A 21,056-nucleotide genomic window follows, 5' to 3' on the forward strand; every position below is an offset into this window, starting at 1 on the left:
CCTAAAAATTCCCAAAAAATTCCCAAAAAAATTCCCAAAAAATTCCAAAAAAATTCCTAAAAAAATTCCCTAAAAATTCCCAAAAAAATTCCAAAAAATTCCCCAAAAATTCCTAAAAATTTCCAAAAAATTCTCTAAAAATCCCCAAAAAATTCCCCCAAAAATTCCCCAAAATTCCCAAAAAATTCCCTAAAAATCCCCCAAAAATCCCTAAAAATTCCCAAAAAATTCCAAAAAAATTCCCTAAAAATTCCCAAAAAAATCCCAAAAAAATTCGCAAAAAATCCCCCAAAATTCCCTAAAAATTCCTAAAAATTCCCCAAAAAATTCCCCAAAATTCCCAAAAAATTCCCTAAAAATTCCCAAAAAATCCCCCCAAAATTCTCTAAAAATTCCAAAAAAATCACCACAAAATTCCCTAAAAACCCCCAAAAAACCCCTTAAAATTCCCAAGAAATTCCCTAAAAATTCCCTAAAAATCCCAAAAAATTCCCAAAAAATTCCCAAAAAATTCCCCAAAAAATCCCCACAAAATTCCCAAAAAATTCTGAAAAAATTCCCCAAAACTCCTGAAAAATTCCACAAAAATTCCCAAAAAATTCCCAAAAACTCCTGAAAAATTCCACAAAAATTCCCAAAAAATTCCCCAAAAATTCCCAAAAAATTCCCAAAAAATTCCCCAAAAAATCCCAAAAAAATCCCAAAAAATCTCCCAAAAATTCCCCCAAAAGTCCCCCAAAATCCCCCCAAAATTCCCAAAAAAATCCCTCAAAAAATCCCTGAAAAATTCCCCCAAAATTCCCAAAAAATACCCAGAAAATCCCCCAAAAATTCCCAAAAAATTCCCCCAAAATCCCCCCAAAATTCTCCAAAAATTCCTCAAAATTTCACAAAAAATCTCCCCAAAATTCCCAAAAGATCAAAAAAAATTCCCAAAAAAACCCCTCAAAAATTCCTAAAAAATCCCCCAAAATTTCCCCCAAAATCCCCCCAAAATTCCCAAAAAATTCCCAAAAAAATTCCCAAAAAATCCCCAAAAAATCCCCCCAAAATTCCCAAAAAATCCCCCCAAAATCCTCCAAAAATTCCCAAAAAATTCCCCAAAAATCCCCCCAAAATCCCCCCAAAATTCTCCAAAAATTCCACAAAATTTCCCAAAAAATCCCCCCAAAATTCCCAAAAGATCAAGAAAAATTCCCAAAAAATCCCCTCAAAAATTCCTAAAAAATCCCCCAAAAATTCCCCAAAAATCCCCCCCAAAATTCCCAAAAAATTCCCAAAAAAATCCCCCAAAAATCCCCAAAAAATCCCCCCAGAATTTCAAAAAATCCCACAAAAAATCCCCAAAAATTCCCAAAAGATTTCTCAAAAAATCCCCCCAAAATCCCCCTCAAGAATTCCCCCAAAATTCCCAAAAAGTCCCCCCAAAAATTCAAAAAAAATCCCCCCAAAATTTCCAAAAAATCCCCAAAAATCCCCCCCCAAATTCCAAAAAAATCCCCCCCAAATTCAAAAAAAATCCCCCCAAAATTCCCAAAAAATCCCCAAAAATCCCCCCAAAATTCCCCAAAAATCTCCCAAAAATCCCCCAAAAATTCCCCAAAAAATCCCCCCAAAATTCCCCAAAAATCCCCCCAAAAATCCCAAAAAATCCCCCAAAAATTCCTCAAAAAATCCCCCAAAAATCCCCCAAAAATTCCCCAAAAATCCCAAAAAAATTCCAAAAAAATCCCCCAAAAATTCCCCAAAAATCCCCCCCATCCCTCCCAAATTCCCAAAAAAATCCCCCAAAAAATTCCAAAAAAATACCCCAAAAATTCCCAGAAATTCCAAAAAAATCCCCCAAAAATTAAAAAAAAATTCCAAAAAACTCCCAAAAAATCCCCAAAAAATCCCAAAAATTCCAAAAAAATTCCAAAAAATTCAAAAAAAATTCCCAAAAAATTCCCCAAAAATCCCCAAAGAATTCCCAAAAAATCCCAAAAAATTCCCAAAATTCCTGGGGAAAAAATTCCGTGGGAATTCCATGAAAATTCCATGTTTTTTTTAGGGTCACCCGGTGAATCCTCGGGATTATTGCGGCTGGACCCCCCTGCACGAGGCCGCCAATCACGGACACCTGGGTGAGGGAAACGGGGCAAAATCCCGGGATTTGGGGGATTTGGGATGAGGGGAAAAAATCGGGATGGGGGCTTGGAAAAATCCAAGGGGGAATCCTGAAAAATCTGGGAAAATCCCAAAAATTGGGGGGGAAAAATCTGGAAATTGAAGAGAAAAAAAATATCTGAAAATTGGGAGGAAAAATCCCAAAAGATTTGGGGTGAAATCCTGAAAATTGAGGAGGAAAAATCTGGAGGAATCTCAAAAGTTGGGAGAAAAAAATCCTGGAAATGTTGGGGGGAAATCCTGAAAATTGGGGAGGATAATCCCCAAAATTGGGGGAAAATCCTGGAAAACTTGGGGGGAAGTTTGGGAAACTGCGGAGGAAAATCCCAAAAATTGGGATCAGGATCGGGATCAGGGATCAGGAATGGGATCAGGATCGGGATCAGGGATCAGGAATGGGATCAGGGATTGGGATCGGGATCAGGGATCAGGAATGGGATCAGGATCGGGATCAGGGATCAGGAATGGGATCAGGGATCAGGAATGGGATCAGGGATCAGGATCAGGATCAGGGATCAGGAATGGGATCAGGAATGGGATCAGGGATTGGGATCAGGATCAGGAATGGGATCAGGGATGGGATCAGGGATCGGGATCAGGGATCAGGAATGGGATCAGGGATGGGATCAGGGATCGGGATCAGGGATCAGGAATGGGATCAGGGATCAGGATCAGGATCAGGGATCAGGAATGGGATCAGGAATGGGATCAGGGATTGGGATCAGGATCAGGAATGGGATCAGGGATGGGATCAGGGATCGGGATCAGGGATCAGGAATGGGATCAGGGATCAGGATCGGGACCAGGGATCAGGATCGGGATCAGGGATCAGGAATGGGATCAGGAATGGGATCAGGGATTGGGATCAGGATCAGGAATGGGATCAGGGATCAGGGATCAGGATTGGGATCAGGGATCAGGAATGGGATCAGGAATGGGATCAGGGATCAGGGATCAGGAATGGGATCAGGAATGGGATCAGGAATGGGATCAGGATTGGGACCAGAGCTCAGGAATGGGATCAGGGATGGGATCAGGGATCGGGATCAGGGATGGGATCAGGAATGGGATCAGGGATTGGGATCAGGATCAGGAATGGGATCAGGGATCAGGGATCAGGATCAGGGATCAGGATCGGGATCAGGGATCAGGATCAGGGATCAGGAATGGGATCAGGAATGGGATCAGGATCGGGATCAGGGATCAGGAATGGGAACAGGATCAGGAATGGGATCAGGGATCAGGATCGGGATCAGGGATCAGGAATGGGATCAGGGATCGGGATCAGGATCGGGATCGGGACCAGGGATCAGGAATGGGATCAGGAATGGGATCAGGATCAGGAATGGGATCAGGGATCAGGAATGGGATCAGGGATCAGGAATGGGATCAGGGATCAGGGATCGGGATCAGGGATCAGGAATGGGATCAGGGATCAGGATCAGGCCCAGGGATCAGGATCAGGGATCAGGGATCAGGAATGGGATCAGGAATGGGATCAGGATTGGGACCAGAGCTCAGGAATGGGATCAGGAATGGGATCAGGGATCAGGAATGGGATCAGGGATCAGGAATGGGATCAGGGATTGGGATCAGGATCAGGAATGGGATCAGGGATCAGGAATGGGATCAGGGATCAGGATTGGGACCAGAGCTCAGGAATGGGATCAGGGATCAAGGATCAGGAATGGGATCAGGGATCAGGAATGGGATCAGGGATCAAGGATCAGGAATGGGATCAGGGATCAGGAATGGGATCAGGAATCAGGATTGGGATTGGGATCAGGAATGGGATCAGGGATCAGGAATGGGATCAGGATCAGGCCCAGGGCTCAGGAATGGGATCAGGATCGGGATCAGGATCAGGGATCAGGAATGGGATCAGGGATCAGGATCAGGGATCAGGGATCAGGAATGGGATCAGGACTGGGACCCGAGCTCAGGAATGGGATCAGGATCGGGATCAGGGATCAGGAACGGGATCAGGATCAGGCCCAGGGCTCAGGAATGGGATCGGGATCAGGACCCGAGCTCAGGAACGGGATCAGGATCAGGATCAGGGATCAGGAATGGGATCAGGGATCAGGATCGGGATCAGGGATCAGGGATTGGGATCAGGACTGGGACCCGAGCTTAGGAACGGGATCAGGGATCAGGATCAGGGATCAGGAATGGGATCAGGGATCAGGACCCGAGCTCAGGAACAGGATCAGGATCAGGATCAGGGATCAGGACTGGGATCAGGACTGGGACCCGAGCTCAGGAACGGGATCAGGATCGGGATCAGGCCCAGGGCTCAGGGGTTGGGATCAGGACTGGGACCCGAGCTCAGGAACAGGATCAGGATCAGGATGATGGATCCCCGGCGCATTCCCGATCTCTCCCGCGGCAGAGGTGGCGCGGCTGCTGCTGGAGCGCGGGGCGGCGCGGGACGACGCGGGCGGGCCGGGCTGCGAGGGGCTGACGCCGCTGCACGACGCGCTGGCCTCCGGCCGCTTCCCGGTGGCGCAGCTGCTGATCCGCCACGGAGCCTCCCTGAGCGCCAGGAACGCCCGGGTACGCACACTGCCAGCGACGGGAGCGCGGGCAGTCCGAGGGAACTCACGGGGATTTTTGGGGGAATTCTTTGGAAATTTTTCCGATTTTTTTTGGATTTTTTTTGGATTTTTTTTGGATTTTTTTTTTTATTTTTTTTTTGGATTTTTTTCGGATTTCTTTTGGATTTTTTTTGAATGTTTTTTTGGATTTTTTTTTGATTTTTTTTTGGATTTTTTTTTTATTTTTTGGGGGGTTTTTTTGGATTTTTTTCAGATTTCTTTTGGATTTTTTTTGGAATTTTTTTTGGAATTTTTTTGGATTTTTTTTGGATTTTTTTGGATTTTTTTTGGAATTTGTTTTGGATTTATTTTTTTATTTTTGGGGGGTTTTTTTGGATTTTTTTTGGATTTCTTCTGGATTTTTTTTGGATTTTTTTTGGAATTTTTTTGGATTTTTTTTTTATTTTTTTTGGATTTTTTTTGGACTTTTTTTGGATTTTTTTTTGAATTTTTTTTGGATTTTTTGGGATTTTTTTGGGATTTTTTTGGGATTTTTTTAATTTTTATTTCTTTTTGGATTTTTTTTATTTTTTTGGATTTTTTTTTATTTTTTTGGATTTTTTTTTTTTGATTTTTTTGGATTGTTTTTGGGTTTTTTTTTTTTTAATTTTTTTTTTTATTTTTTTTGGATTTTTTTTGGATTTTTTTGGATTTTTTTTTGGAATTTTTTTGGATTTTTTCTGGATTTTTTCTGGATTTTTTTGGATTTTTTTGGAATTTTTTTTGGCTTTTTTATTTTTTTTTTATTTTTTTTTTATTTTTTTTGGATTTTTTTGGATTTTTTTTTTGATTTTTTTTGTTTTTTTTAATTTTTTTTTTGATTTTTGGATTTTTTTGGATTTTTTTTGGATTTTTTTTGGAACTTTTTTTGGAATTTTTTTTGGATTTTTTTTGGATTTTTTTTTTGGATTTTTTTTGGATTTTTTTTTTTTTTTTTTTTGATTTCTTTTAAATTTTTTTTCATATTTTTTCTGGGATTTTTTGAGGTTTTTTTTATTTTTTTTCAAGTTTTTTTCCCATTTTTTTTAAATAGTTTTTCAGATTCTTTGGGGATTTTTTTTTTTTTATTTTTTACGGATTTCTTGTGAGATTTTTGAGGGGACTTTTTTTTTTTTAAGGGTTTTTTTCCGATTTTTTTTTGGCTTTTTTTTCAGATTTTTGGGGGGAATTTTTTGGATTTATTTTAAATTTTTTTTCCAATTTTTTGCAGGATTTTTTGGGATTTTGTTTTTGTTTTTTTTCAAGTCTTTTTCCAATTATTTTAAAATTGTTTTTCAGATTCTTCGGGAATTTTTTTTTGATTTTTTGTTTGATTTTTTACGGATTTCTTATGAGATTTTTGGGGGGATTTTTTTGGATTTATTTTAAATTTTTTTTCCGATTTCTTGCAGGATTTTTTGGGATTTTGTTTTTGTTTTTTACAAGTTTTTTTCTAGTTTTTTCAAAATTATTTTCCAGATTCTTTGGAGATTTTTTTTTTATTTTTTTTTGATTTTTTTTTTAATTTCTTGCTGGATTTCTTGTGGGATTTTTTTATTTTTTTAAAGTTTTTTCCCAATTTTTTGGAGATTTTTTTTCAGATTTTTGGGGATTTTTTTGAATTTTTTTGATTTTTTTCGGATTCCTTGCGGGATATTTAGGGGATTTTTTCTATTTTTTTAAGCTTTTTTCCAATTTTTTGCAATTTTTTGGGATTTCTTTTCATATTCCTGGGTTTTTTTGGGGTGGGGGGATTTTTTTCACATTCCTTGTGGATTTTTTTTCAGGTTTTTTTTGCGGATTTTTTGTGATTTTTAAAGAGATTTTTTTTCCAGATTTTTTGCTGATTTTTTAAAATTTTTTTTTAACACCTTTCCCATAATTTCTTCTAATTATTCCCAATTCTTTTCCAACTCTTTACATTTAATTTCACCTTTTTTCCCCTGATTATTCCCATTTTTTTCCATTTTCCAATTTCTTTCCTATTTTCCCAATTTTTTTCTTCACTTCCCCCAAAATAATTCCTCATTTTTCACCCCAAATTCCACTTTCCCCTCCCCCCCCACCCCATTTAACCCTTCCCAACCCCCCAAAAGTTCCGGAATTCCTCCCAAAATTTGGGATTTTCCCTCTTTTCCAGGGCCAGACGCCTCTGGACACCCTCCAGGAGTGGTTGGAGAATTTTGGATCCGAGCTCGACGCCGAGACCCGGGCGAGCGCCCGCGAGACCCTGGAGCTGCTGGGGGAGCCAGGTGGGACCTGAAATTCCTGAAATTCTTCCCAAATATTCATAAAATTCTAATAAAATATTCATAAAATTTTAATAAAATTTTATTCAGATTTTTTTTCCGGTTATTTTTAATTTTTTTAAATTTTTTCTGATTTTTTTCCAATTTTTTTTTTTATTTTTTTGGTGATTTTTTTAAATTTTTTTTCCCCTCAATTTTTGCCAGATTTTTAAAATTTTTTTTTTCTCGTTTTTTTGTCATTTTTTCAGATATTTTTTGGATTTCCCCATTTATTCCAGATTTTCTTAAATTTTTCTTCTTTTTTTTTTTTCTCTTTTTTCAGCTTTTTTTAATTTTTTTTCCTCATTTTTTTCCTAGATTTTTTTTTCCTAATTTTTCCTGATTTTTTGTTATTTTTTCAGGGTTTTTTTGGATTTCTTTCCCCATTTTTTTCCCAGATTTTTAAAAAATTTTTCCTCATTTTTTGTTGTTTTTTCAGATTTTTTTTTTATTTGTTTCTCCATTTATTTTCCCAGATTTTTTTAAAATTTTTCCTCACTTTTTGTTATTCTTTGAGGGTTTTTTTCTCTATTTTTTCCAGATTTTTGTTTTTTAGTTTTTTCTCATTTTTTGTTATTTTTTTTCAGATTGCTTTTTGATTTTTCCCCATTTTTTTCCAGTTTTTATTTAAATTTTTCCTTATTTTTCTTTATTTTTTCAGATTTTTTTTGGATTTTTCTTCTTTTTTTCTAGAATTTTTTAAAAACTTTGCCTCGTTTTTTGTTATTTTTTTCAGGTTTTTTTTATATTTTCTTCATATTTTTGACCATTTTTAGATTTTTTTATTTTTTCCCTCTTTCTGATTTTCTTTCATTTTTTTCCCCATCTGTTTTTTATTTCATCAGGTTTTTTTTATTATTTTTCCCCCCACTTTTACTATTTTTTCAGGTTTTTTTTAATTTTTCCCCACTTTTTTTCCATTTATTTGTTATTTTTTTGAGATTCTTTTTATTTATTTTCTTTTATATATATATATATATACTTCAGAATTTTTTTCCTCACTTTTTAATTACTTTTTCATAATTTTTATTTTTTTCCAAATTTTCTTATTTTTTTTCCCCATTTATTTGTTATTCTTTGGGGTTTTTTAAAATATTTTTTCCCAATTTTTTATATATTTTCATATTTTTTTTAGAATTTTTTTCCTTTTTTTAAAATTTTTTTTCTATTTTTTTCTTTTTTTAATATCTTTTCCCTATTTCTGATTATTTTCTTGAGTTTTTTAAAATTACTTCTTTTTTTAAAAAAATTTTTTCTTATTTTTTTCTTTTTTAAAAATTTTTTTCAGTTTTTAATTTTTTTTAGGATTTTTTATTTATTGAAATTTTTTTTTATTTTTTTCATGTTTTTTATTTTTTGGGTTTGTTTTTGGAGAGATTTTTTTTCTGATTCTTTTCAAATTTAATTTGGAATTATTTTCAGTTTTTTTCAGGGTTTATTTCAGGATTTTTGGGGAACGTTTGGATTTTTTTAACATTTTTTTTATTATTTTTTTCAGGGTTTTTTTAGGTTTTTTTAGGGATTTTAAATATTTATATTTTTGGAATTTTGAAATTTTTCTTCATTATTTTGAGAGGGGTTTTTTTCTGATTTTTTTGAGGTTTTGGTTTTTTTTTCCTGGTTTTTAACTTTCCTGATTTCTTTGGTTTTTTTTATATTTGGGGAAATATTTTTCTATTTTTCTCTGATTTTTTTAAAATTTTTTTTTCAGCGTTCATTTTTATTTCTTAATTAATTTTAATTTTTTTTTAAATATTTGGGGATTTTGAATAATTTTTTGAGGAATTTTTTTCCAATTTTTTTCTGATATTTTCTGGTTTTTTGAATATTTTTCTGAAATTAATAATAATAATAATAATAATAATAATAATAATAATAATAATAATAATAATAATAATAATAATAATGATAATAATAATAATAATATAACAATAATAACAATAATAATAACAATAATAATAACAATAATAACAATAATAATAACAATAATAATAACAATAATAATAATAGTAACAGTAATAATAGTAATAATAATAATAATGATAATGATAGTGTATTTAGCATAGAATTATTATTAAATTATGTTACAATAACTATTATTATATTAATTTTTATATTTATTATTTATTAACAATATTATTTATTATTGCATTAAATATAAGTTATTATTATTATTATTATTATTATTATTATTATTATTATTATTATTATTATTATTATTATTATTATTATTATTATTATTATTATTATTATTGTTATTATTATTCCAATATTTTCCACATTTTTCTTGGGAATTCTCTGCCCCAATTCCTCATTTTTCCAGAATTTTTCCACCCCCATCCCATTTTTTTTTGGGAATTCCACGCCCCCATCCCAAATTTCTTTCCTTCCTGATTTTTCCCGATTTCCCCCAATTTTTCCCGACCTTAATCCCGATTTTTTTCCCTTTTTCCAGCCCTTCCTGATCCTCCTCAGGAATCCCAAATCCCAAAATCCCAACCCCCAAATCCCGGGATCGGGGCCCCTCCGAGTCCCCTCCGGAAGCGCCAGCGAATTCCAGAGGCCGAAAAGCCGGAAAAAAACCGGGATTTGGGAAAAGCGGGAAAAAACGGCGGAGAAAATCCCAAATTTCCCCCAGAAAATCCCAAATTTCCACCCCAAATTCCCAAACCCGCCTTGATCCCGCTGGAAGAATTCCTGGAGCAGGAAGATTGGCTGGAAGACGATTTGGGACCATCCCGAAAAAAAGCCCGGAAAAATCCTTGGGAATTCCGGGAATCTCGTCGGGATCACCAAATCCCCAAGCCCGGAACATCCAAAGCTTCGTCTCGGGAATCCCAAATTCCGGAGGATTCCGGGGAGGATCCCAGAGATCGGCAGGAATTTTCTGGGATCGAGCCCGAAGTTCCGGAATCTTCCGGGGTTATCCTGAATTCCTCGGAAATTCCGGAATCTTCCGGGAATTCTTCCCAGATTCCCGTCCTGCGCATCCGGATCCGAATCCAGGACGACGTTTTCCTCATCCCGGTGGCGCCCAGGTGAGAATTCCAAGTTATTCTGGGAATTTTTGAGGTGGGAATTCCATAAAATTCCGGTGGAAATTGTGGAATTTTAGCCAGGGGATTTGGGGGGGAAAAAAAAGCCAAAAATGCTGGGAAATCATCCCAAAATTCCTGGAAATGTCCTGGAAAAATCCCAGAAAATTCTCCCAAAATTCCCAAAAATATCCTGGAAAAAATCCCATAAAATTCTCCCAAAATTCTCAGAAAATTCCCCAAAAATTCCCAAAAATATCCTGGAAAAATCCCATAAAATATCCTTCAAAAATCCCATAAAATTCCCTCAAAATTCCCAGAAAAATTCTCTCAAAATTCCCAAAAATATCCTGGAAAAATCCTATGAAATTCTCCCAAAGTTCCCAAAAATTCTCCCAAAAATCCCATAAAATTTTCCCAAAAGTCCCAAAAATCCCAAAAAATTCTCCCAAAAGTCCCAAAAATATTCGTCAAAAATCCCACAAAATTTCTCCCAAAATTCCTAGGAAATTCTCTCACAATTCCCAAAAATATCCTGGAAAAATCCTATAAAATTCTCCCAAAATTCCCCAAAATTCTCCCAAAAATCCCAGAAAATTCTCCCAAAATTCCCAAAAATATTCGTCAAAAATCCCATAAAATTTCTCCCAAAATTCCTAGGAAATTCTCTCAAAATTCCCAAAAATGTCCTGGAAAAATCCTTTAAAATTCACCCCAAAATTCTCAGAAAATTCTCCCAAATTCCCAAAAATATCCTGGAAAAAACTCATAAAATTCTGCCAAAATTCCCAAAAATTTCTCCAAAAATTCCATAAAATTCTCCCAAAATTCCCAAAAATATTCTTCAAAAATCCCATTAAATTCTCTCAAAATTTCTGAAAATGTTCTGGAAAAATCCCATCAAATTTCCCCCAAAATCCAGAAATTTCATTTAAAAAATCACCCAAAATCCCTGAAATTTTGCCAAAAATCCTCCAAAAAAACCCCCAAAATTCACAAAAAAATTCTCAAAATTTGGCAAAAAATTCTCCTAAAAAATCCTCTGAAATCCAAAAAAAAATTCCCTCAGAAATCCCAAAAATTTCGCCAAAAAATCCCCAAAACTCCTCCAAAATTTGTAAAGAATTCTCAAAAAACCCCAAAAGAATTCACAAAAAACCCCTAGAATTTTGCCAAAAATTCTCAAAATAATCTCTCAAAAAATCCCCCAAAATAAAAAAATCCCTGAAAATTCATAAAAACATTCTTAGAAAAACTCACAAAAAACCCATCAAAATTTCACTTAAAAATCCCCCACAAAATCAAAAAAATTCAGGAAAAAAACCCCAAAGAATTCCTAAAAATTCACAGAAAAATTCCCCAAATTTCGCTCGAAAATCTCCATAAAAATAAAAAAAAATCCCCCCAAAAATCCCAAAGAATTCCTAAAAATTCACAGAAAATTCCCACAATTTCCCTCAAAAATCTCCTACAAAACCAAAAAAATTCAGAAAAAAAAACCCCAAAGAATTCCTAAAAATTCACAGAAAATTCCCCAAAAAATCCAGCAAAATTCCCAAAAAATCCCCTAAAATTCCCCAATTTCCACATTTCTGAGAAGCCCGAATTCCCGGGAATTTGGGGAATTTGGGGAATTCCGTAGGCGGGAGCACAGCGATTCTCTCGCGCTTCCGGAACCTTCCCACAGAAAAAAACCCTGAAATTTCACCAAAAATTCCCCAAAAAATCCTCACAAATCCCTCCAAAATTCCAAAAATTTCATTAAAAAATTCCTCCAAAATTTCTGAAATTTTGCCTCAAAATTCTCCAAAAAAAATCCCCCAAAATTCACCAAAAAATCCTCAAAATTTGGTAAAAAATCTTCTAAAAAATCCTGTAAAATCCAGAAATATTCCCTCAAAATTTTGCCAAAAAAATCCCCTCAAAAAATCATAAAATCACCAAAAATTCACAAGAAATCCCCCAAATTTTGCCAAAAATCCACAAAATAATCTCCAAAAAAAATCCCTCAAAATAAAAAAAAAATCTCTAAAAATTCACAAGGAAAACCCTCAAAATTTCAATTAAAAATTTCTCAAAGAATCCCGAAAAATTCGCTAAAAACACCTCAAAAAATCCCCAAAAAATCCCCTAAAATTCCCCAATTTCCACATTTCTGAGAAGCCCGAATTCCCGGGAATTTGGGGAATTTTGGGAATTCCCTAGGCGGGAGCACAGCGATTCTCTCGCGCTTCCGGAACCTTCCCACAGAAAAAAACCCTGAAATTTCACCAAAAATCCTCAAAAAATCCTCACAAATCCCTCCAAAATTCCAAAAATTTCATTAAAAAATTTCTCCAAAATTTCTGAAATTTTGCCTAAAAATTCTCCCAAAAAATCCCCCAAAATTCACCCAAAAATCCTCAAAATTTGGTAAAAAATCTTCTAAAAAATCCTCTAAAAATCCAGAAACGTTCCCTCAGAATTTTGCCAAAAAAATCCCCCCAAAAAATCATAAAAAAAATCACCAAAAATTCACAAGAAATCCCCCAAATTTTGCCAAAAATCCACAGAATAATCTCCAAAAAAAATCCCTCAAAATAAAAAAAAATCTCTAAAAATTCACAAGGAAAACCCTCAAAATTTCAATTAAAAATTTCTCCAAAAATCCAGAAAAATTCGCTAAAAACGCCTCAAAAAATGCTCAAAAAATCCCCTAAAATTCCCCAATTTCCACATTTCTGAGAAGCCCGAATTCCCGGGAATTTGGGGAATTTTGGAATTCCCTAGGCGGGAGCACAGCGATTCTCTCGCGCTTCCGGAACCTTCCCACAGAAAAAAACCCCTGAAATTTCACCAAAAATTCCCAAAAAATCCCCTAAAATTCCCCAATTTCCACATTTCTGAGAAGCCCGAATTCCCGGGAATTTGGGGAATTTGGGGAATTCCGTAGGCGGGAGCACAGCGATTCTCTCGCGCTTCCGGAACCTTCCCACAGAAAAAAACCCCTGAAATTTCACCAAAAATCCCCAAAAAATCCCATAAAATCCCTCCAAAATTCCAAAAATTTCATTAAAAAATTTCTCCAAAATTTCTGAAATTTTGCCTAAAAATTCTCCAAAAAAAATCCCCCAAAATTCACCCAAAAATCCTCAAAATTTGGTAAAAAATCTTCTAAAAAATCCTCTAAAAGTCCAGAAACGTTCCCTCAAAATTTTGCAAAAAAAATCCCCTCAAAAAATCATAAAATATTCACAAGAAATCCCCCAAATTTTGTCAAAAATCCACAAAATAATCTCCAAAAAAAATCCCTCAAAATAAAAAAAAATCTCTAAAAATTCACAAGGAAAACCCTCAAAATTTCAATTAAAAATTTCTCCAAAAATCACAAAAAATTTGCTAAAAACACCTCAAAAAATCCTCAAAACATCCCCTAAAATTCCCCAATTCCCACATTTCTGAGAAGCCCGAATTCCCGGGAATTTGGGGAATTTGGGGAATTCCGTAGGCGGGAGCACAGCGATTCTCTCGCGAGCTTCCGGAACCTTCCCACAGAAAAAAACCCCTGAAATTTCACCAAAAAATCCCAAAAAAATCCCCTAAAATCCCCCAATTTCCACATTTCTGAGAAGCCCGAATTCCCGGGAATTTGGGGAATTCCGTAGGCGGGAGCACAGCGATTCTCTCGTGCTTCCGGAACCTTCCCACAGAAAAAACCCCTGAAATTTCACCAAAAATCCCCAAAAAATCCTCACTAATCCCTCCAAAATTCCAAAAATTTCATTAAAAAATTCCTCCAAAATTTCTGGAATTTTGCCTAAAAATTCTCCCAAAAAATTCCCCGAAATTCACAAAAAAATCCTCAAAATTTGGTAAAAAATCTTCTAAAAAATCCTCTAAAAATCCAGAAACGTTCCCTCAAAATTTTGCCAAACAAATCCCCCCAAAAAATCATAAAAAAAATCACCAAAAATTCACAAGAAATCCCCCAAATTTTGCCAAAAATCCACAGAATAATCTCCAGAAAAATCCCTGAAAAGAAAAAAAAAAATCGCTAAAAATTCACAAGGAAAATCCTCAAAATTTCACTTAAGAATTTCTCCAAAAATCCCGAAAAATTCGCTAAAAACACCTCAAAAAATCCTCAAAAAATCCCCTAAAATTCCCCAATTTCCACATTTCTGAGAAGCCCGAATTCCCGGGAATTTGGGGAATTTGGGGAATTCCGTAGGCGGGAGCACAGCGATTCTCTCGCGCTTCCGGAACCTTCCCACAGAAAAAAACCCTGAAATTTCACCAAAAATCCCCAAAAAATCCTCACAAATCCCTCCAAAATTCCAAAAATTTCATTAAAAAATTTCTCCAAAATTTTTGAAATTTTGCCTAAAAATTCTCAAAAAAAATCCCCCAAAATTCACCAAAAAATCCTCAAAATTTGGTAAAAAATCTCTTTAAAATCCTCTAAAATCCAGAAACGTTCCCTCCAAATTTTGCCAAAAAAATCCCCCCAAAAATCATAAAAAAAATCACCAAAAATTCACAAGAAATCCCCCAAATTTTGCCAAAAATCCACAAAATAATCTCTAAAAAAGATCCCTCAAAATAAAAAAAAATCGCTAAAAATTCACAAGGAAAACCCTCAAAATTTCAATTAAAAATTTCTCCAAAAATCCCGAAAAATTCGCTAAAAACACCTCAAAAAATCCTCAAAAAATTCCCTAAAATTCCCCAATTTCCACATTTCTGAGAAGCCCGAATTCCCGGGAATTTGGGGAATTTGGGGAATTCCGTAGGCGGGAGCACAGCGATTCTCTCGCGCTTCCGGAACCTTCCCACAGAAAAAAAACCCTGAAATTTCACCAAAAATCCCCAAAAAATCCTCACAAATCCCTCCAAAATTCCAAAAATTTCATTAAAAAATTTCTCCAAAATTTTTGAAATTTTGCCTAAAAATTCTCAAAAAAAATCCCCCAAAATTCACCAAAAAATCCTCAAAATTTGGTAAAAAATCTTCTAAAAAATCCTCTAAAAATCCAGAAACGTTCCCTCAAAATTTTGCAAAAAAATCCCCCCAAAAAATCATAAAAAAAATCACCAAAAATTCACAAGAAGTCCCCCAAATTTTGCCAAAAATCCACAAAATAATCTCCAAAAAAAATTCCCTCAAAATAAAAAAAAATCTCTAAAAATTCACAAGGAAAACCCTCAAAATTTCAATTAAAAATTTCTCCAAAAATCCCGAAAAATTCGCTAAAAACGCCTCAAAAATTCCTCAAAAAATCCCCTAAAATTTCCCAATTTCCACATTTCTGAGAAGCCCGAATTCCCGGGAATTTGGGGAATTTGGGGAATTCCGTAGGCGGGAGCACAGCGATTCTCTCGCGCTTCCGGAACCTTCCTACAGAAAAAACCCCTGAAATTTCACCAAAAATCCCCAAAAAATCCTCACAAATCCCTCCAAAATTCCAAAAATTTCATTAAAAAATTCCTCCAAAATTTCTGAAATTTTGCCTGAAAATTCTCAAAAAAAAATCCCCCAAAATTCACCAAAAAGTCCTCAAAATTTGGTAAAAAATCTTCTAAAAAATCCTGTAAAATCCAGAAATGTTCCCTCAAAATTTTGCCAAAAAAATCCCCTCAAAAAATCATAAAATCACCAAAAATTCACAAGAAATCCCCCAAATTTTGCCAAAAATCCACAAAATAATCTCCAAAAAAAATCCCTCAAGATAAAAAAAAATCTCTAAAAATTCACAAGGAAAATCCTCAAAATTTCAATTAAAAATTTCTCCAAAAATCCAGAAAAATTCGCTAAAAACGCCTCAAAAAATCCCCAAAAAATCCCCTAAAATTCCCCAATTTCCACATTTCTGAGAAGCCCGAATTCCCGGGAATTTGGGGAATTCCGTAGGCGGGAGCACAGCGATTCTCTCGCGAGCTTCCGGAACCTTCCCACAGAAAAAACCCCTGAAATTTCACCAAAAATCCCCAAAAAATCCTCACTAATCCCTCCAAAATTCCAAAAAATTCATTAAAAAATTTCTCCAAAATTTCTGAAATCTTGCCTCAAAATTCTCCCAAAAAATCCCCCAAAATTCACCAAAAAATCCTCAAAATTTGGTAAAAAATCTCTTTAAAAATCCTCTAAAAATCCAGAAATGTTCCCTCAAAATTTTTCCAAAAAAATCCCCCCTAAAATCCCCAGAAATTCCCACAAAATTCCCAAAAAGTTCCCAAGAAATTCCCTTAAAATCCTGAGAAAATTCCACAGAAGTTCCCAAAATTCCCATAAAAATTCCCAAAAATTCCCTTAAAATCCACCAAAATTCCCAAAAAATTCCTTTAAAATCACCAAAAATTCACAAGAAATCCCTCAAATTTTGCCAAAAATCCACAAAATAATCTCCCAAAAAATCCCCCAAAATAAAAAAAAAATCTCTAAAAATTCACAAGGAAAACCCTCAAAATTTCAATTAAAAATTTCCCCAAAAATCCTGAAAAATTCGCTAAAAATGCCTCAAAAAATCCTCAAAAATCCCCTAAAATTCCCCAATTTCCACATTTCTGAGAAGCCCGAATTCCCGGGAATTTGGGGAATTCCGTAGGCGGGAGCACAGCGATTCTCTCGCGCTTCCGGAACCTTCCCACAGAAAAAAACCCCCTGAAATTTCACCAAAAATCCCCAAAAAATCCTCACAAATCCCTCCAAAATTCCAAAAATTTCATTAAAAAATTCCTCCAAAATTTCTGAAATTTTGCCTAAAAATTCTCCAAAAAAAATCCCCCAAAATTCACCCAAAAATCCTCAAAATTTGGTAAAAAATCTCTTTAAAAATCCTGTAAAATCCAGAAACGTTCCCTCAAAATTTTGCCAAAAAAATCCCCCCAAAAAATCATTAAAAAATCACCAAAAATTCACAAGAAATCCCCCAAATTTTGCCAAAAATCCACAAAATAATTTCCAAAAAAATCCCTCAAAATAAAAAAAAAATCGCTAAAAATTCACAAGGAAAATCCTCAAAATTTCAATTAAAAATTTCTCCAAAAATCCAGAAAAATTCGCTAAAAACGCCTCAAAAATTCCTCAAAAAATCCCCTAAAATTCCCCAATTTCCACATTTCTGAGAAGCCCGAATTCCCGGGAATTTGGGGAATTTGGGGAATTCCCTAGGCGGGAGCACAGCGATTCTCTCGCGCTTCTGGAACCTTCCCACAGAAAAAAACCCTGAAATTTCACCAAAAATCCCCAAAAAATCCTCACAAATCCCTCCAAAATTCCAAAAATTTCATTAAAAAATTTCTCCAAAATTTCTGAAATTTTGCCTAAAAATTCTCCAAAAAAAATCCCCAAAATTCACCCAAAAATCCTCAAAATTTGGTAAAAAATCTCTTTAAAAATCCTGTAAAATCCAGAAACGTTCCCTCCAAATTTTGCCAAAAAAATCCCCCCAAGAATCATTAAAAAAATCACCAAAAATTCACAAGAAATCCTCCAAATTTTGCCGAAAATCCACAAAATAATCTCCAAAAAAAATCCCTCAAAATAAAAAAAATCTCTAAAAATTCACAAGGAAAATTCTCAAAATTTCAATTAAAAATTTCTCCAAAAATCCCGAAAAATTTGCTAAAAACGCCTCAAAAAATTCCCAAAAAATCCCCTAAAATTCCCCAATTTCCACATTTCTGAGAATCCCGAATTCCCGGGAATTTGGGGAATTCCGTAGGCGGGAGCACAGCGATTCTCTCGCGCTTCCGGAACCTTCCCACAGAAAAAAACCCTGAAATTTCACCAAAAATACCCAAAAAATCCTCACAAATCCCTGCAAAATTCCAAAAATTTCATTAAAAAATTCCTCCAAAATCCCTGAAATTTTGCCTAAAAATTCTCCAAAAAAAATCCCCCAAAATTCACCCAAAAATCCTCAAAATTTGGTAAAAAATCTCTTGTAAAATCCTGTAAAATCCAGAAACGTTCCCTCAAAATTTTGCCAAAAAATTCCCCCAAAAAATCATTAAAAAATCACCAAAAATTCACAAGAAATCCCCCAAATTTTGCCAAAAATCCACAAAATAATCTCCAAAAAAATCCCTCAAAATAAAAAAAAAATCTCTAAAAATTCACAAGGAAAATCCTCAAAATTTCAATTAATAATTTCTCTAAAAATCCCGAAAAATTCGCTAAAAACGCCTCAAAAAATCTTAAAAATATCCCCTAAAATTCCCCAATTTCCACATTTCTGAGAAGCCCGAATTTTTGGGAATTTGGGGAATTTGGGGAATTCCGTAGGCGGGAGCACAGCGATTCTCTCGCGCTTCCGGAACCTTCCCACAGAAAAAAACCCCTGAAATTTCACCAAAAATTCCCAAAAAAATCCCCTAAAATCCCCCAATTTCCACATTTCTGAGAACCCGAATTCCCGGGAATTTGGGGAATTTGGGGAATTCCGTAGGCGGGAGCACAGCGATTCTCTCGCGCTTCCGGAACCTTCCCACAGAAAAAAAACCCCTGAAATTTCACCAAAAATCCCAAAAAAATCCTCACTAATCCCTCCAAAATTCCAAAAATTTCATTAAAAAATTCCTCCAAAATTTCTGAAATCTTGCCTCAAAATTGTCCCAAAAAATCCCCCAAAATTCACCCAAAAATCCTCAAAATTTGGTAAAAAATCTTCTAAAAAATCCTCTAAAATCCAGAAACGTTCCCTCCAAATTTTGCCAAAAAAATCATTAAAAAATCACCAAAAATTCACAAGAAATCCCCCAAATTTTGCCAAAAATCCACAAAATAATCTCCAAAAAAAATCCCTCAAAATAAAAAAAATCTCTAAAAATTCACAAGAAAAATCCTCAAAATTTCAATTAAAAATTTCTCAAAAAATCCCGAAAAATTCGCTAAAAACGCCTCAAAAATTCCTCAAAAAATCCCCTAAAATTTCCCAATTTCCACATTTCTGAGAAGCCCGAATTCCCGGGAATTTGGGGAATTTGGGGAATTCCGTAGGCGGGAGCACAGCGATTCTCTCGCGCTTCCGGAACCTTCCCACAGAAAAAAAACCCTGAAATTTCACCAAAAATCCCCAAAAAATCCTCACAAATCCCTCCAAAATTCCAAAAATTTCATTAAAAAATTCCTCCAAAATCCCTGAAATTTTGCCTAAAAATTCTCTAAAAAAAATCCCCCAAAATTCACCCAAAAATCCTCAAAATTTGGTAAAAAATCTTCTAAAAAATCCTCTAAAACTCCAGAAACGTTCCCTCAAAATTTTGCAAAAAAAATCCCCTCAAAAAATCATAAAATATTCACAAGAAATCCCCCAAATTTTGTCAAAAATCCACAAAATAATCTCCAAAAAAAATCCCTCAAAAGAAAAAAAAAATCTCTAAAAATTCACAAGGAAAATCCTCAAAATTTCAATTAAAAATTTCTCCAAAAATCCAGAAAAATTCGCTAAAAACGCCTCAAAAAATCTTAAAAAAATCCCCTAAAATTTCCCAATTTCCACATTTCTGAGAAGCCCGAATTCCCGGGAATTTGGGGAATTCCGTAGGCGGGAGCACAGCGATTCTCTCGCGCTTCCGGAACCTTCCCACAGAAAAAAAAACCCTGAAATTTCACCAAAAATCCCCAAAAAATCCTCACAAATCCCTTCAAAATTCCAAAAATTTCATTAAAAAATTCCTCCGAAGTCCCTGAAATTTTGCCTAAAAATTGTCCAAAAAAAAATCCCCCAAAATTCACCCAAAAATCCTCAAAATTTGGTAAAAAATCTCTTTAAAAATCCTGTAAAATCCAGAAACGTTCCCTCAAAATTTTGCCAAAAAAATCCCCCCAAAAAATCATTAAAAAATCACCAAAAATTCACAAGAAATCCCCCAAATTTTGCCAAAAATCCACAGAATAATCTCCAAAAAAATCCCTCAAAATAAAAAAAAAATCGCTAAAAATTCACAAGGAAAATCCTCAAAATTTCAATTAAAAATTTCTCCAAAAATCCAGAAAAATTCGCTAAAAACGCCTCAAAAATTCCCCAAAAAATCCCCTAAAATTTCCCAATTTCCACATTTCTGAGAAGCCCGAATTCCCGGGAATTTGGGGAATTCCGTAGGCGGGAGCACAGCGATTCTCTCGCGCTTCCGGAACCTTCCCACAGAAAAAACCCTGAAATTTCACCAAAATTCCCCAAAAAATCCTCACAAATCCCTGCAAAATTCCAAAAATTTCATTTAAAAATTTCTCCAAAATTTCTGGAATTTTGCCTAAAAATTCTCCCAAAAAATCCCCCGAAATTCACCAAAAAATTTCTTCAAAATTTGGTAAAAAAATCTTCTAAAAAATCCTGTAAAATCCAGAAACGTTCCCTCCAAATTTTGCCAAAAAAATCCCTTCAAAAAATCATAAAAAAAATCACCAAAAATTCACAAGAAATCCCCCAAATTTTGCCAAAAATCCACAAAATAATCTCCAAAAAAATCCCTCAAAATAAAAAAAAATCGCTAAAAATTCACAAGGAAAACCCTCAAAATTTCAATTAAAAATTTCTCTAAAAATCCAGAAAAATTCGCTAAAAACGCCTCAAAAATTCCTCAAAAAATCCCCTAAAATTCCCCAATTCCCACATTTCTGAGAAGCCCGAATTCCCGGGAATTTGGGGAATTCCGTAGGCGGGAGCACAGCGATTCTCTCGCGAGCTTCCGGAACCTTCCCACAGAAAAAACCCCTGAAATTTCACCAAAAATCCCCAAAAAATCCTCACTAATCCCTCCAAAATTCCAAAAAATTCATTAAAAAATTTCTCCAAAATTTCTGAAATCTTGCCTCAAAATTCTCCCAAAAAATCCCCCAAAATTCACCAAAAAATCCTCAAAATTTGGTAAAAAATCTCTTTAAAAATCCTCTAAAAATCCAGAAATGTTCCCTCAAAATTTTTCCAAAAAAATCCCCCCTAAAATCCCCAGAAATTCCCACAAAATTCCCAAAAAGTTCCCAAGAAATTCCCTTAAAATCCTGAGAA

At 34.7% G+C, this 21,056-nt stretch overlaps 1 protein-coding gene across 1 annotated transcript in view; it reads left to right on the forward strand.

Annotated features, from left to right (window-relative positions):
- TONSL (tonsoku like, DNA repair protein) overlaps positions 1-21,056 on the forward strand; it is a 94,132-nt gene that overhangs the window by 44,170 nt on the left and 28,906 nt on the right. Inside the window, exons 16-19 of the mRNA XM_086877294.1 lie at positions 2,051-2,123; positions 4,559-4,722; positions 6,883-6,994; positions 9,486-10,068. Of these exons, the coding sequence (XP_086733420.1) occupies positions 2,051-2,123; positions 4,559-4,722; positions 6,883-6,994; positions 9,486-10,068 (932 nt within the window). The remainder of the gene's footprint in view (positions 1-2,050; positions 2,124-4,558; positions 4,723-6,882; positions 6,995-9,485; positions 10,069-21,056) is intronic.

The sequence above is a fragment of the Cyanistes caeruleus genome, chromosome 1, assembly GCF_971803275.1.
Source record: "Cyanistes caeruleus chromosome 1, bCyaCae1.hap1.1, whole genome shotgun sequence".
Taxonomy (NCBI): Eukaryota; Metazoa; Chordata; class Aves; order Passeriformes; family Paridae; genus Cyanistes; species Cyanistes caeruleus.